The sequence below is a fragment of the Protopterus annectens genome, chromosome 12.part0 (genome assembly GCF_019279795.1).
Source record: "Protopterus annectens isolate FY-2018-M chromosome 12.part0, PAN1.0, whole genome shotgun sequence".
In the NCBI taxonomy this organism is placed as follows: Eukaryota; Metazoa; Chordata; order Ceratodontiformes; family Protopteridae; genus Protopterus; species Protopterus annectens.
In genome coordinates, this window is record NC_056746.1 from 504,317,847 (window position 1) to 504,335,800 (window position 17,954).

General features: G+C 37.8%; 1 protein-coding gene across 1 annotated transcript in view; it reads right to left on the bottom strand.

The window, feature by feature from the left end:
- SDR42E2 (short chain dehydrogenase/reductase family 42E, member 2) overlaps positions 1 to 17,954 on the bottom strand; it is a 525,257-nt gene that overhangs the window by 446,885 nt on the left and 60,418 nt on the right. The window contains exon 2 of the mRNA XM_044089637.1: positions 13,991 to 14,399. Coding sequence (XP_043945572.1) covers positions 13,991 to 14,359 — 369 coding nt within the window. The 5' untranslated portion in view covers positions 14,360 to 14,399. The remainder of the gene's footprint in view (positions 1 to 13,990; positions 14,400 to 17,954) is intronic.

Sequence of the window (17,954 nt, forward strand, 5' to 3'; positions counted from 1 at the left end):
AACCATACTGCTGATCACTAATCATCACATCCCTTCTTAACCTAGTTTTCACTACTCTTTCCCATAACTTCATGCTGTGACTGATCAGTTTAATCCCTTTGTAGTTACTATAGCTCTGCACATCAACCTTATTCTTAAAAATCGGTACCAAAACACTTTTTCTCCATTCCTCAGGCATCCTCTCACTTTCCAAGATTTCATTAAACAATCTAGTTAAAAACTCCACTGCCATTTCACCTAAACACCTCCAGCGAAACAAAAAAATTAGGAATTATTCCAAGGCTAACCTCTCCCCACTAAACCACACCTTGGCTAAATTCCAACCACCCCCAAACCCAGTATACACCATAGCATACGCTGAGCTATTTATAATATCTCTGTACAGCCATATTGATAGCTGTATAGAGTGAGTTGTATCCACTCATATTAAGAATCAGACAAATTCAAAAGACAAGCCACCCTACTGGAATCACAGTATCAATCGGTTATACAGCAAAAGAAAAAAAATCTTGGCCAAGCATAGGAGGAACAAAACCATACATACTAAAAGCCCCATGACCAATCTAAACAGGTAGCTAAGAGGGTTAATTAATAGTTCAAATGCTAAATTTGAAGGAAAAATAGCTTCTCAGGCAAAGGACAATCAAGAAGCTTTTTACAGCTATGTCCGTAACCTGAGGGGAAATACACAACAATGTGCAAAACTTATTGTAAATGGCATCACCCACACTGAACTAGAGGCCATTCCCACCCTTTTGGCTGACAGGCTCAGCTCAGATTTCTTCCCCCACTCCCCCTAATAGTCCAAAGGAAATACTGCATACCACAATTCCCCAAACTATTACTAAGGAACAAGTCATCAATGCACTTTCCGAGGCCAAAAACATTGCACCTATGGCCCCCAATAACATCTCAGGATGTTTAATAAATAGCATGAAACATGAAGTCTCTGGTTCACTTGAGTCACTTTTCAATTAGAGCCTTCAGTCAAGTTTTGTTCCCAAGGAATGGAAGATGGCTACAGTCATTCCCATGCACAGAGGAGGTCCAACCACTGATTTGGGTATCTACAGGTCCATAAGTCTTACCAGCCTAATATGTAAGGCCACCAAAAGAATGATCATGGACATGATAAATGAGGACATAGGTAAACTGACAATGCTGGAACCATCACAGTTTAGCTTTGTTAAAGGAAGTTCATGCTTATTAAATCTGGTGGACTTTTTTGAGAGGGTCACCAAAGCATTGCCTGAAGGTAAGACTGTGCACCCAGCTTACCTCAACCTGGCCAAGGCTTTTTATACAATGTCTCACTCAGACATTATAGACAAGCTCAATGAGTTAGGTATAAAGCCTTTTGTCACCCACTGGATAGCCAACTGGCTCAGTGATAGGTAAGGCCACCTCCACCAAGAGGCCAGTCACTAGCGAAGTCCCTAGGGTTCAGTAGTGGCTCGCTCCTTTTTGGCATCTATTTTTCTGAAATGGAAGCAAATGCTGAAGGTTTATGGCAGACTAAGTTTACAGATGATTGCAGGGTGGGGTTATCATTGACTCCCCTGCAGGCACTAGCATTCTTCAAGAAGGCCTATCTGACTAATAAATTGTGCCAAAGCCATGATATTAAACTCAGTGCTAAGAAATGCAAAATTGCACCCTTTGGGACATCAACCATCCAGGCTAATTACCATGTTAATAACATACCCTAAGAGTCGACCCAGTGGTCAGGGGTCATATAAATAAATAAATACTTGGCTCTCTTGCATCACCAGGAAGCTGCATAAACAGTCCAACTATTAACCACTTAACTCTGTGGTACCAGACAAAGGCTGAAGTAAGTTGTGGACAGTGCTCTTACACAATTAAGGGACAGCTATTTTGTGTTTTTGTAAATTCAATAGAGAGGTTTCATCAAGTCAAAAATGTGCATGTCATATTTGAGATGGGCAGCAGATTGTGCTAAAAAGTAAACGTAGTGAAGGAAGCTTTGTATCCCTAAAAACAGAATTATGTAATAGGATGGTAGTTGTATCTAGTGAAATTTGACACTGTTGTGAAGGGAAATGTAAAGTTGCCCAAAGTCCAAGGACACTGTTAACACTGTGATATCAGAACAAGACATGTGGTATGGAATTTAACAAAGCATGCTAGGGAGATAGATATGTGTCCCAAAGACTGCCCCTCCTATGGAACAGGCTTCCAATCCATGTGAAGCTGAGTTCATCTATTACACAGTTTAAGCACAACCTTGACCACTGGATGGGGAATTATAGACAGAGGTAGCTTATAAATGTCTGGCCCTCAGTGTTCTATTTGGATACAGGACATCATTATTCTTTTGGGAAAACTTGGCTAGGATTAGAAAACCCCCTAGGTAATTAGTCTAGTAACAATCTATGAATCTAAGAGTACAGCACATAAACATCTACGCATCTGCATAGTTTGACTGCAGCCACCCATTCTAATAAGCTGTGCCAAGCTGCAGTGTATATACAATTGAGATGGATACAAATTGTATATGTACAACCAAGCTACTATGTAAAATATGAAATGCATCCAAAATCCACAGATGTGACACTCCTTTGTAATGTACAAAACATATGTGATAGTGAGGTAACTGAGCATATAAGGATGTCCGTGAGCATTTTGTTTCTTCATTACTGGCTCATTTGCATGGCCTGTGGAGCAACATGCACTGCACTGACTTTCTTGTCTGCTAGCCTTTCAACAATCCGCCCTTAGAGCCTCACTCTTTATCTTTCATTTTATACTATATTTCACTGTTGGGATAATATAAATTCCTCATGTCCCACATAACTAATCCCTACCAGAATGGCACATGTATTCATGACTCTTGCACACATTTTCAGCAAGTCAGTGGGATATGAGGATGTATTTGCCATTCAGTGGTTCCCTTTATTGTTCATAATAAAATGTAGCTCAGGTACACAACCACGCCAACTCGTATTGCTTCCTTAACGCAAAGTAAATTTATTTGTCCACAAAACAAAGCGTTTTCGCCAGTCTGAATAGGCCAGCTTCCTCAGAGAAATAAAATATTTTAAAATTTAGCGCTCTTTATACACATAAAATCTCGTTGTGTGAAAGGTGTACATCACTTCCTGAAGGTGTGTTATAAGCCATCCCACACTTCCTGCTGTTTTATATACATCAATACAGAAATACAAGAATCATAAAAATCATAAAAATTTACACACCACACCATTTTCACAACGACCCAGATAAACACACATAGTATATAATGTCATCCGACCATTGGAATGATATAAACAGAATAAAACTTTTAAAAATGTTAATCTAAAATTTACTACATACAGTTAGTGTAATGTTTCGCTACCTAGGCGTGTCTCTTCCAATTAAAGGCACAGTCCGGTATTTACCACTTAAGGCTGTAAAAACTCATTAGTTGAAATACAAAACTATTAAATAAACTTCACTCTTGACTTGTTATTCATGTAAATTGTGTTTTGTCATGAAGAGATATAAAAATATATATATATGGCTATCCTAAACCCAAAGTGAATGAAGTGTATGTTATTGTTAATCTCTCACACTCGTTCTAATTCTATATGGGGCTATTGTAAGATGTATAAGGTACTTATATGTTTCATGCCCTCTATTTTTTGTCGTCAAGGATTAGTCAATTCCTGAGATCTAGGCTTACAAAGAATTCTACAGATGCAATATGTCTACAGTCCTTCACCTCAATGTATACATAATTACAACTGTCTGGCATCCTTGTGAAAGAGTAAGTAATTGGCTAGTTGAGTCAAGCTTTTAATACCCCCCATGGTCCTGTAACAAAGTTGTTATGAGTACAGTAAGTCAACAGTCCTTCACCTTAATGTGTACATAATTATATCTGTCTGACATCCTTGTACAAAAGTAAATAATGATTGAGTCAAGCTTTTAGTACCCCCAGGAACCTATAACACTGATCCATAACCTCAAGATCTGTTGTTATTGCAGGTATAAAGGGGTATATTTATGATCAAGCCCTATATAGATCGCAAATACTCTTATAGCCCTAATTATCCCGTCATAATGTACTAAAATCCATATTATATATAAAGATAACGGGGGTTCTTAAAAAATAAGTTCTCACTGGCTGTCCCTTAAGATACCCGTTATATTAACTATAATTAGGTTATCTAAGGTAACTTTTCAATTTTTTACGCTTTGTTTTGTGGACAAATAAATTTACTTTGCGTTAAGGAAGCAATACGAGTTGGCGTGGTTGTGTACCTGAGCTTTATTCTATTTGGAGTTGGTACTTTTTGTTGAAGTTCATAATAAAATGTAATTATGCTAGAAACTTCTGGTAAACTGTATTTGGGGTGGATGAGAAACTGTTTTCAAATTACTATGAAATAAGTTGCATATATAACATGAATTAGAGGCAAACAGGAGTTTCCTGTGAACTAGCAAAGTCATAGAGTTATCGCTTCTTCCTCTTTTATAGGACTGTGAAAAACTTCACCAGTCTAAATACTCATATCTTACAGGAAAAAGGGCACTACCCCTAAGGGCAGACATATCTCAAAGAACGCCCCCTCTCTAAACAATTGAAATAAGTACATGTTGTTACATGCTTTAGCTCATTATCCACCTGTAAAGTAGTATTTACAAATAAAGAGGTGTCTTCAGACAATAAGTAGCTCTGAGAGCCTACTTTCATTTTTAACCACCTTTCTGTTGTGTGATACTACTATATTCTTTTGGAGAGACAGCTACTTCAGCAGGGACACTGATAGTTTTTTTTTTTTTCCCTGTAAGCCATGAGTTTTTCGACTGGTGAGGTTTTTTACATAGGATTTTTAAGCTGGTTCCCCAACCACAGAAAGAAGATTTGCCTCCAGGATTTGGTTTGGAAGGCACTTTTTGATTTTTCTTTTATAGGAATATCATAACATGGTCAACTACATCCTGCATAAAAAAAAAAAAAAAAAAAATGGAAAAAGATGAAAAATGTCCTGGTTCTTAGAAGATGCTTCCAAACTTTCCAGTTAATGTTGCAGATTATTATAATATTGCATGTAAAGTGCCTTAATAGGATATAAAACAATAGAAGCAACTACAATTCTGTAACACTGACAGTTTATTTTTGGCTTTGAAATGTAAACAATTTATTTTCTTTGCTTTGGTTGAGACTGTGGTTTACTTTCCTGCAAAGTGTCATTATTCACAAAGAAATGTCCCCCTTTGTTGACAAAAATCACAAAAACTGTATAAAGATGATAGAGTGAACTATTGAGGATAAGAAAGAAATGTATTGTTACTATTATGCAAGAAACCCAGAATTTCCAGGCAGAAGATGTAGAAAAAAGATCAAGAGAGAAATTAGAGGAAAGAAAAATACCCGCACAAGAAAAAAACTGTCAAAAGCTTCAAATGCAAATTCATTACTACAACAGATTCATGGAAAACATTATAAAGACTCAGAAACATTGGGCCATTTAGAAAACGAAGTTACTGAGAAAGTGTGAAAATATAAAGAACAAAACCCAGAGACTTTTGAAAGGTATAAAAAAGAAATATGGACATAGGAAAAAGCTAGAGAGATTTGATATGGTGCAATATTTATGCAAAGGAGAAAGGCAAATTAATTATTATGAAAAAAGCAGTCCCCAAAATAGTTGAAGAGAAATACAGGCAAAGGTAGGTACTCAGATAGGTAAAACTTCACAATACAAAAAATATCACAAAGGGAGAATGTAGAACAGAAAATTAGTAGATTAGAAGTTAAAAAATAGAAGCCGGAGTTATGGAATACCTGTGAAATGAAGGATTTAGTGTAGAAAGTCTAACACAGGTTATATCATAGCATGATGGAACAATGAGTTCCCCAAGTAAGGAAAAACAGGAGGAGCAGGAGACATCTGAAAAAGAAATATGGACATGGGAAAGAAATAGAGATGTAATATGGTGTAATATTTATGCAAAGGAGAAAGCACAACTAATCAATACAAAAAGAGCAGCACCAAAGATATTTGAAGAGAAATACAGGTAAAGGCATCCAGATATGGAAAACTTTACAATACAAAAAATAAGAAAACAAAGAGCAAACGTAGAAAGGAGGATTACTAAAGGAGACGTAAAAGAAATAGAAACTGAGGTTATGGATTGCCTGTGAAGTAAAGGATTTAGTATAGGAAATCTAACTCTGATAACACCACAGAAGGACAGAATAATGAATCCCCAAATAAAGGAGAGCCCAGTGGAATGGGAAACATCTGATCAGTTGCCATATGAAGATACTCTGGAGCCTTCAGTAGGAAACCAGTATAAAAGTTCAGTTGGAGTTTCACAGCAAGGAAAGGAGCAGGAAACTGACACAGTCAATGTTGTGAAATGGTAGGCCAGTGAGTTCCCATATGAAAGAGCAACGGATGACACAGGATTAAACTGAAGACAATATGGCACAGGAAGATGTTTCTGTAACTTTTGGTAGAATGGCCACAGGAAATGGAGAATAAAGAATGTGCCCTCACTTTAGAAGAAAATTATCTAAGGAAAGAGTTGCTTGATTTAATAGAGAATGATAGACATATTAAGATCAATGAAAGAAATAGACTACAGAAAGTCAATAAGACCCAAAATGTTAGACGTTTGATAAAACAAATGAACACAGTAATCAGGACTGTTTGTAGAAATTCATGCGATATAACAGAAGTAAACAGGATGTATTACTATGCAGCTAAATTAATAATAAAGTCTTACCACAAAATCCCAGGGCAGTAAGGAAAATGAAGGGGATAAATTAAATGCTATCATTGAAGTATCAAATAGAGAAAACTCTAAAGCAATTAAGGCAAGAAGTATCACTGTTAGAAGAATACAGAAGAGGGAGCAGATCAATAAAAATACTCAGAAAGATAGACGTGATAAAAGCAACACTCAGTATCAGAACAGGTCAGGATCTGTCGTACACTATTGCAAATAATGAACTAAAAATATCAGCTGGGGCAGAAAAACTTAGAAGATATGCACATAAATATAAATGAAAAGTACAAAATAAGCTATTTATTGATGACCCAAAAGAGTTTTATACAGAACTGGTAAACAAGGCAAAAGGAATTGAAAGACCCCCAAAAAGAAGAAGAAATAGACACATTTTGGGGAAATATCAATGAAGAAAGAATAAAAAGTTGTACAGGATCTGAAATGAGATGAAGTAACAGCCATAGAAACTGAAATATAATTAAGAAAAGGTCCTAACTGGAAAACCCCAGGTCCAGATTCAGTACCTAACGTCTGGGTAAAAGTATTAACTTTTTTACATGAAGATTTAGCCATGAGTAAGAACTATTTATATGCACATCCAGAAGAGACACCAACCTGGATAACAACAGGAAAAACAACACTTCTCCTTAACAACAAACCTGCAAACTATCCTATAACTTACCTTCCGACTATGTATAAACTGGAATTGATGCCAACAGAGTTTATAGTGATTTAGAAGAAAACTCAATCATGGCAATAGAACAAAAGGGTAGTAAAAGAAAGTTGTATGGAATAAAGGATCATTTGTTGTTAAATAAAGTCATAATGAAGAACTTTAAAAAGGGGAGAATCTAAGAATGTCATGGGTAGACTACAAAAAAAAAAAATCATTTGACAGGATCCCACATTCATGAATAAAAGAGTGCTTACTCAAGATATACCCTACACTGATTGGTTACATTACAGCGACCATGAAACAGTGGCAAACCACTTTGCAGTTAAGCCATGATAAAGGACAAATTATTATTCCAGGGATAAAAATTCAAATGGGGATATTCCAAGGTAACTCTTTGTCATCGCTGTTCTTTTGTCTTGCTCTCAACCCATTAAGCTATCTACTTAACAGATTAGGTCACGCTTACAATTTGGCTCCCAGAAAACAACAAAGTGTAAAGACTTCTCATCTTCTTTTTGTGGATGATTTAAAACTATATGGTTATTCTTATGAGGATCTGAAAGCACAAATACAAGTGGTCAAAATTTTCTAATATATATAAGAATGAAATTTGGCCTGGATAAATGTGCAAAAGCAACCTTTAAAGCAGGAAAGCTGCAGCACCAAGAAAATCTCAGTCTGGAACAGGAATGTTATATAATAAACTTGAGCAAGAGGGAGTTTATAAATATTTGGGAATTGATGAAGGATCAGCAATAAAACATGCACAAATGCGAATAAAACTTGGTAAGGAATATTTTAAAAGATTAAAATTAATATTGACAACAGCTCTGACATCTACAAATGAAGTCCAAGCTATAAACCAATTTGCTCTTCCTACCCTAACTTACAGTTTTGGAGTAATTGACTGGCCCCTAAAGCTATTGGATCAGTTGGACAGGAAAACAAGAAAAATGCCTCATGCGCATCAAATGATTTATAAAAAACATGTAGACCAAAATGATATATTCCCCATTCTGAAGGAGGTACACTTGAGCTTTCTCAAAATTGATTACATGTATAGATGTGCTATCATAGGACTGCATACATATCTGCTGACCTCAGAATATCCAAAAATAAAGAAAGTTTTAACACATGAGGAGGATAAGTCTAAGATGACTTTCTTGCTTATTTTGGCAGAAGCATATCAGTGTCCACTTGGAATGGAAATCAAACCAGAAGTAGATACAAATCAGGCAACAACTGAATGTGACAAAAACAAAAGAAAGAATATAAGGTGAAGGATCAGATGAAAAGGCAAGAAATGGGAAAATGCATGAACATAGTTGCAAGTACAGAAAACTCTTGGAACAACTTTATGTTAACCAGGACTGAGCACATGAATGGTTAAGGAGAGAAGAATTTAAACCAAAAGACAAAAGGTTAATATTGGTAGCCCAAGATAGTGGACTATGTACATGTTGATTTACAAAGTCTATTGAACATGTGGGAGAAACAGAGGAATGCAATTTTTTAAAACAGATTTGGAAACAGTCACACATCTTATTGTTGGGTATGATACACTAATGGAAGAAGGACTGTATACTGAAAGGCATAATAATGTGGCAAGATTGTTGCACTGGGGACTGTGCAAACATAATAATATTGAAGTAGCCGAGAAGCATTGAAAACATGAGCGACAAAGCATTATAGAAAATGATGAAGTTTATACCTATGAGATCACCCATTACCAACAGTTCAAAAATAGATGTGAGAAAACCAGATATAGTAGTCCATGAAAAGAACACAAACGTAACATTGATCATTGAAATTGCTACACCCAGTGACTATAGTGTCTTATGTACAGAGAGACACAAAGTCATAAAATACCAGGATTTACAGGCAATAATGAGGACACTGTGGAAGACAGTTCCAATAGTAGTAGGAGCAATGGTCTTATAAAAGGATTTACAATCGTACTTAGATATGTTAACAATGCATGTAACTCCATCTGAATTGCACCTTGTTAAGAGCACTTCTGACTGACATCAAAGATTGAAACAATACTAATTTCATGAACTTTAATAATACTTTGACTTAGGAATGGGGTTCATTCACCTCATAGGTTCATAGGTAGGTACTAGGCTATTGGCCCTAGGGCCTATATAAGCCTAACCAAATGGTACCCTGGCTTTTGCCACCCAAGAAAATTATTTTCCTGTGCCCCTGTCAAGCAGAGCCACAGAAGTGATCCCTGAGGTGAATTTCCTATCTCCCATCCAATCATCAAGATTTTTCTTGAAGAGTGCTAATCAGGAGTTTTGTTTGATATAGATAGTTAGTTTGTTCCAGAGTATGGGAAGTCTCTGAGACAGGAATCTATCCCTCCAGCATGTTCTGTTTATTGTGGTGACAAGGTTTAGATCTCTAGAGCGTGTAGCTCTAAGGGATTGGGATTTCTTTAAGTGGAGCATGTCCAACAGCTCTGGGTTTGACATAGCTTTGTATGTTAGGCCGAGATCGCCTCTGAGTAGGCGATATGTGACAGAGTAAAGCGGGAGTTTTTTGAGACGGTCTGCATAGGGCATCTGTTTGAGGCCGGTAATCCTCTTTGTGAGGTATTTCTGTGGCCTTTCCAGTTGTTGTAGATGTCTTGTGAGGTACATATCAAAAGGGCGTTGTACTTTATAATGGGTCTAATGAGTGATGAGTAGAGGGGAACAATGACCTCTTTTTTTCCTGGATGAGAAACCTTTTGTGATGAGGTGTGCCACGTAGAAGGATTTCCTGACTACTGTGGCGATGTGATTATCAAAGGAGAGACTACTGTCCACCTGTGTTCCAAGGTCTCTTATCACACTTTCAGTGTTAAGTAGACAACCGCCTATGTGGTAGTTCATGAGTACAGAGTTTTTACCAAAAGGGATGGCAATGCACTTTTTGGCATTGAGCTTGAGGCCATGGCTTTGACACCAGACATCTGTCTCAGTGATGCCCTTTTGTAGGATGTCCACATTGTTAGGAGTTTTGATTATGGCTCCTAGTTTGCAGTCATCTGCGAACTTTGTTAGCCAAAGACCTTCTGTGTTAGCCTGTACTTCAGAGAAGTACATACCAAACAGGAGAGGACCTAGGACTGAACCCTGTGGTACTCCAGTTGTCACTGGTCTGAAGTTGGATTTAGAGTCTGCTACTTTCACAGTGTGGGTTCTGTCAGTGAGCCAGTTGGCAACCCATCTTGTGACATAGGGATTTATACCTAGTGTAGTGAGTTTATCTATAATTCCAGAGTGGGGGATGGTGTTGAAAGCCTTGGCGAGATCTAGATAGGCTGTGTGAACCACCTTACGCTCATCTACGGCTTTGGTGACCATTTCAAAGAAGTCTATCAGATTTAGGAGACATGATCTGCCTTTTACAAACCCAAACTGGGTAGGGTCCAGAGTTTGGAGATTACCACTGTCATTGTTTATAAGTTCCATGATGATACATTTCATAGCCTTGCAGACCAGGCTTGTCAGGTGAATGGGGCAATAGTTCCCGGGGTCCGTTGTGGCTGCCCCTTTGTGGAGTGGGATAACCATTGCTGTGCACCATTCAGCAGGCACAAAGCCTGAGGTGAGACTATGACTGAACATGGTACTTAGGTGGGGTGCCAGTTCATTCTGTAGTTCATGTAGAACGCAGCCTGGGATGTTGTCAGGTCCCATGGATGCTGTGTTCTTGGCTTTGGAGAGTGAGTTTTTTACCTATGCAGCCATGATTACAGGAGCTTTGCCTTCTTCCGGTACAGAGATGGGCCCTTTAGGGGATGAGAGAGGGGTAAAGTTAGCACTGAACCTATCTGCCAGGACGTTGGCAATATCAGTTGGCTCTGTATATTTAGTGCCATTGTGCGGTAACTCAGAGCAGATCTGAGTGTTGCCATTGAGGGTTTTTACATAGCTATAGAATGCTTTGTGGTTGTCTTTAGAAAAAGTGGCGATTTTTTTTTTCCATAACTAGCTTTGGAGGATTTTATGAGGGATCTCAGCTTCTTACTGAGGCCGACCACGGAGTTCCTCCAATCATGGGATTTTACTCTTTTTTGCAACAGTTTCTTTCTTCTGTTGTAGAGTTTGTTTAAGGCAGGGGACCACCAGATTGGCTTCCTTTTTTTGGAGGATAGCATCTTGGTTCTGTTAGGGATTGCACGATCCATGCACTCGTATAAGTGCTTATAAAGTGCAATTGTATAGGATTCAGCAGTCATACCTCTATTGTCCATCAGCATAGGTGTTGTGAAGTTTGCCACTTCTGTCTTAAGAAGCATGAAGTTGGCTTTGGAGACATTTTTTACGGTGGTTTCCCTAATGGGGGTGGGATGTAGATGTCTAGGGTGATTTGCTTGTGGTCGGATCTATCCAACGAGGAATTGACCTCTGGTGTGGAACACCAGTTGCCCATGTTAGTAATGACCAGGTCTAGGATATTGCTACCCCTGGTGGGTGTGTGGATAAGTTGATCCAAGGCGTTGGAATTTATGAATTCCAGAAAACATTGAGCACAAGAGTTGGTACATGAGTAGTTTTCTCTGTTAATGGTAGGGTAGTTGAAATCACCCATTATTAGGGTGTTAGGTTGTATCCTAATATTTTCCACTGTATCAAGAAATGAGTGGGAATCCTGGGGCATGGTGGGTGATCTGTAGCAAGCTACAATTTGGATTGCGGTCTTGCCCAGAGTTAGTTGCACTTGGATAATCTCGGATGCATTATGCTAAGCAACTAGCCTGGAGGTGTGGACATCCTTAATGAATATGGGCACGCCTCCGCCTTTAGTGCTTCGGTCCAGGTTAGGTGGCAGAAAGGTTTGGTATGAATTATAGCCTGGTAATGCATGGGTGTTCTCTGGATTCTTGAACCAGGTCTCTATCACTGCACAGATGTCGATGTTATCCATTTTAAGGAGTGCCTCCAGTGAGTGCATTTTGAGGTTTAGACTTCTAGCATTAAGTAGCATTACCCTCAGATTTTGCTTGCTTGTACCTGTTACAGTGGTGAATTTGTCATTTGAATCTTGCCTAAAAAAGGCACTATAGGGGTGGCAAGAGCCTTAGCCAGTATCCGGAATCCCAAGGGTGACAGGTGCAGGCCATCTCTGGCAAAGCATCGTGGTTTGTCGATCATGTCATCTCAGGCAGACAGATACTGGATCCCCTTAGAATGACACCAGAAGCTTAGCAAATTGTTGAAGTCAATCATGTTGTCCTTGTACTGTGGTATCATTCTGGGTGATGGCAGAATGCTACTCAGGGTTAAGGTCATATCTGCCTGGGCTACAAGATCAGATAGCTCATGATTTTAGAAACCCAAAAAACTTGGAGAAATTAAATCATAAAAAACCATGAAAAAAGATGAAAAATGTTCTGGTTCTTAGTAGAGGTTTCCAAAATTTCCCATTAATATTTCAGATTATTATAATATTGCATGTAAAGCACCTTAACAGGATATAAAACAATAGAATCAACTGCAGTTCTATAACACTGACAGTTTATTCCAGTACTGAAATGTAAACAATTTTGTTTTTCTTTGCTTTGGTTGAGACTCGTTTATTTTCCTGCAAAATGTCATGTTTTACAAAGAAATGTCTTCCTTTGTGTATATGAAAAGGTGCCAGCCTTAGCTAAGGAATAATTCTTCTTCAAAACAATGTAGGTGTGCAAGCAGCTGTGATAGCCAAGTAATGGTTCTGGGGACTGACAAGGGAAGGCACATTTTGCAGGGGTCATGTCATGGTTTACCCTAATGGAGCTGATATGAGGGTTTGCCAGTCATATCTGCACACTTCATAATGATTTGCTTGTCAGAGTACTGTGCTCATTAAAAGTTTACTAGTTAGAGCTGTGTATCAGATCCTTCCTAGATAGTCTTTTGAAAGGTCTACTAACGCAACATGACTTAACCATAATCAAAGCACAACTTGCGCAAATTTGTTAAAATCTGTTTAGTCTGGTGAATCTGGAAACACATGGGAAATTATGGACTTGTGGATATATCTCAGTCTCTCCTTTCCTTGCCACATTTCTGCAATGTGGCTGCATATTAAACGTGCTACTGCATTTTTTCAAGTGTAAATGACTACGTGCCTGAAAGTACTTTTCCTTGATTTGTGGAAACTGAACATGTAAAAAACACAACACAGAATAAGATCATCCTCAGAAGTCTTGAAACCTTAGAATGTAAACGTGTTCAGTAGCATTAAATGTTTTAAGTACTAGCTTAGTCTCTGTGGTTTATTTATTATTTTATTATAGTAATTTAGTCAAACTCAAACTGGCAATCAATGCTGATGATGCATGTTACATTTTTTCTAACTGATATTTGCAATTCGTTATACACTACAACTCAGAACCTGTCTCATATAACACTTTTTGCCAAGATACGAAGTCATTGCAGAATCCATAAAAAAATATATATTGCATCCAGAGTCAAGAAACTATAAATTCAGTACATGACTATTTGCTCGATTTATAAAATTTCCTACAAAAAGAGACAAGTATATAAGCAAATAATTCTTTCACAGTGGTTCTGTTTCAAATATTTGCCTTACCTGAAGAAACACAGCTCCATTTGGAACATCACATTCTGGTTTATGCAAATCCAGTAGGATGGTAAATATTCCATTTTGGGCAAGTGTAAATCCTAGTCTGGAGCCAAAGTATCCTCCACCCCCTGTCACTAGTGCCTTCATGCACCTTTTTCCATTTAATGTTCCAGTGTATCCATCATGTCTGTGATGGGATATTTTATTCCAGTGAGGTAGCCCTGTATTATTACTTCCTGGCTTCAGTCCATTGTCACAGAGAGGACTATTTGATTTCACTTCCGAGGTATCATTGGTTTTGCTTACATCAGAGACCTTTGTGAGTTGCTCCCTCTTACAAACAGTTTTGTGTTGTTCCATGTTGCATACATTCATTCAGTTCTGTGATATGTGTCATTGATTCACTGATTCTCATCTGTTAAATAACATTAGGGAGTATTTTATAAAGGTAGTCACAATAAACATGTAAATGATTCAAATATAATGCTCTAAGTTCTAGAGATTGGATAAGTGCTCCAAAACTTTGGTGCATAACCATGGCTATAAGAATCATACTTAACCATTAAATCTTTTGTCATTTTCTGATATTGCGTCTTTCGGCTTTTTCCCGGTTAGGGGTTGCCACAGCGGATCTCCGGTCCACTAATGATTGGCAGTAGATTTTTACGTGCCGAATTGCCGGCCCTGACGCACAACCTTCAACGAAGGTACACCCATTCACACATGTCTCCACACAGAAGACGCTCTATCTGAGAATCGAACAGGACAACGTCTTACTGTGAGGCGACAACGCTACCGCAGCACCACCACCGCAGTATATAATAAACATCATAATTTTTAAATGAACATAAATGAATGTGAAATATGTAAATATTGGCCTTTGATGCAAAAATGGCAAGATTTGCTAGAAGCACCTGAATGTAAACCCACAAATGCTCGAAACCCCCCCCCCAAAAAATTGCAGCACCAAAACAGCAACCTCCCAAAACCACAGCCACATGCAGAATCATTCATAATTAGTACCAGACAACCCATAAATTCAGATACTTTCAGAAACTAATCTAATGCCAACATTATCTTCCTGTTTGAAGGCGTGAAGTACTTCAGAGGTGCCTTCTTTCTACTGACCCAATCTCTGAAGCCACCAAATTTACACAGGATTTTTACAACCATCTCAACCAATGTACTGATAACTCTGTACCTATTAGGCATAAATATGGTAGTAAATTCAAGGGCAAATCTCTAATGTGGGATTCTCAGATAAATAAAGTTTACTTGCAAAACAAATGTATGGGTTATTTAAAAGTTTCCACCCTCATTTGGAAGGAGGTTAATAAGCAAGTCTGCAGGATTCTTAAACACACTATTAGGAAAAGTAAGGCCAAACATGAACTGAAGATAGCTACCTCTTTGAAAGATGACCATGGGACCTTTTGTAACTATATTAAGAGTATTAGAGGCAATACCTAATGCTGCTCCAATATGGAATTGAATGGCACCACCTACTTTCATAGCTAATGCTTTATACCTCACCTCTTAACTACAATATTAATATTTTTTGCCCTACCTAGTCCCTTCTCTCACCCTCATTCTTTGACTTTCTAAGCATTAACCACATGATCTGTTATCTATTGACAAACCAACTAATACACCTCTTTTAATGTTCAGTGTTTAACATCTACTAATACATAAGTATATTTTATACAGTAATACTTTGCCTTTATTCATATGAATGCAATCTCATTAGCAAATAGATGCATAATTGTTAATGTATATTACTTAAGGTCTATCAAGGTATATTACTGAATGTCTGCTTAAAGATGTATGCAATATATTGGAGCTTTTCTCCCTGGGCCTCCTCTGAAAAGTTTTTTTCAGCTTAACCCAGCCAGTCAAACTTGGCAAACAAAAGCAAAATAAAAATAAACAAAAATGTCCTGGTTGACAAATTTAAGTTAAATGTTCCCCCTCCCATTGTCCCCACGATCCCTCTCTTAATCTCTAAATTGTTTTTTCCCATTATCACTATGAACCTGCTATTACCAAAACTAAAAAATAGCAGCTTCATGGGCTTTGACAATATACCAGGTAGCCAGTTGTTATCACAGAGTATGTTATTGCTGAACCCCTTTGCAAACTTGTTAATCAAAATCTCTCCACAGGGTACATGCATAAGTTATGGAAAACAGTGGTTGCAGTGCAGCAACATAATGGTGGCATTGCAGTCACCCTGAAATGATCTCTCTGTTAGCCTGACTAGTATTATCTATAAACTAGTGCAGCACATCTTAGTTTTATTAATAGCAAAACTAATAACTTGCATGAATGCAGGGGGTATGGCTTAAGGAAAAGCACTGAACCACTAATAATGGCTACCTTAATGATGGCTTCTCCTGGTCAACACTCACCCTAGTGATGAGGAACAAATGGACTGATTGGCTGGGAGGGGGCTGATGACTGGCAGGCAGCAGGGGCAATGTATTAAAAAATCAGTATCACAATACTTTTGGCAAACTAAGTAGGTTGAAAAAAACACTCTTGCAATTAACACAAAGGAAACTTTTTTTTTTTTAATAAAAAGCTTAAACCCAGAGATGCTATGAAGATCATCAAGCCACTAGGACATCAGTTAGATAAAGTCCACTGCTCCAAATATGGGTATTTTCCTTGATCTGCTTCTGTCATTCATAGGATATTGTAAGCTAAGCAAGCAGCAATGTCCAACAGAGTGGGTGTTAGGGAAATAATGAACACAGTAGGTGTTGGGTATCACCACTCCTGGAAGGTCTGTTATTTCCTGATAATGTCCATCATGTCTGTTAAATTGTTTTGTATTTTTTTTTTATTAGTATATACGTTTTTATATTGCCTCCCTTATTGTTTCAAACTTGCTGTAGTGTATACATTTCCACAGACAGACAGACAGACAGACACACACACACACACGCACACTTACTTTACTTTTTTATACTCACTAAAAAGCAGAGTCACGGTTAGCGAGTGTAAAAAAAAAATATGGACTTTTTTTTTCCAGTCTGTGCTTCACAGCAGCTGAATATGCTGCTTCGAGGCAGCAGACTTGTTTTTTATTTGCCAGTATCAGTATATTAATACTCTGTTGGAGAACATTCATTCTCCAGTAGGGTATCAGTGCACGATTCGCCCATTATCTAATGGTAGATAAAGCTGCAAACCAGCTCAAAGCTTTCTGTGCAGTAACCAATCATCTCACCTCAGATTCCAGAAGACCAACAACGGGAATTGTTCAAATATCTTAGCAGAAATGTGGCCTTCCAATAATAACTCTATACTTCAGGAAAAATATTCAGTTAATACAGACTACTATTCATAAAATCTGCAGATTTTCTAATCTAGCCCCTGCTCCCCACAAAAAAATGAACATCATGGTCTTGATTTGCAAAAGGCTAATTGAACACCGTTCAATATTCAGACAACTCTTTTGTTTTGTCACTAATCTATAATTTACTACATAACAGATACTGTCCCCCTCTGAGATATAAGGTGAGGTTAGGATCACATCTTATAACCTAATCAATAATGCTGATGGATCTCTGACATGGCATAAGCCACCATTTATATTAGCAGTACGAGAAAAAAGCTTTAGGAAAACTGCTCCAACAAACTGGAATCGATTACCTGTGGATACTAGAAATGCAACTAACTACTCTAGTTTTAGGAGGAAGTTAATGAAATAGCTGGCACTGTATTAGAGATGATGGTTAATAAGAAGTCACACTATTGGGTACCTACTTTCCACCACCAGTTCTCATAAACACACCTGTGATACTTATGCCAATCTTTCCACCCACTTAGTTTAATACTAGTCAATGATATGTTAGCATTTGTATTTCTTATCTAATGTTCTCTGTGGAGACTGGCCATTAACTATAATATGCCAAAAACAGCCTACCCATGAAGTAATGACATGAAATGAAAAACTTCAACTATT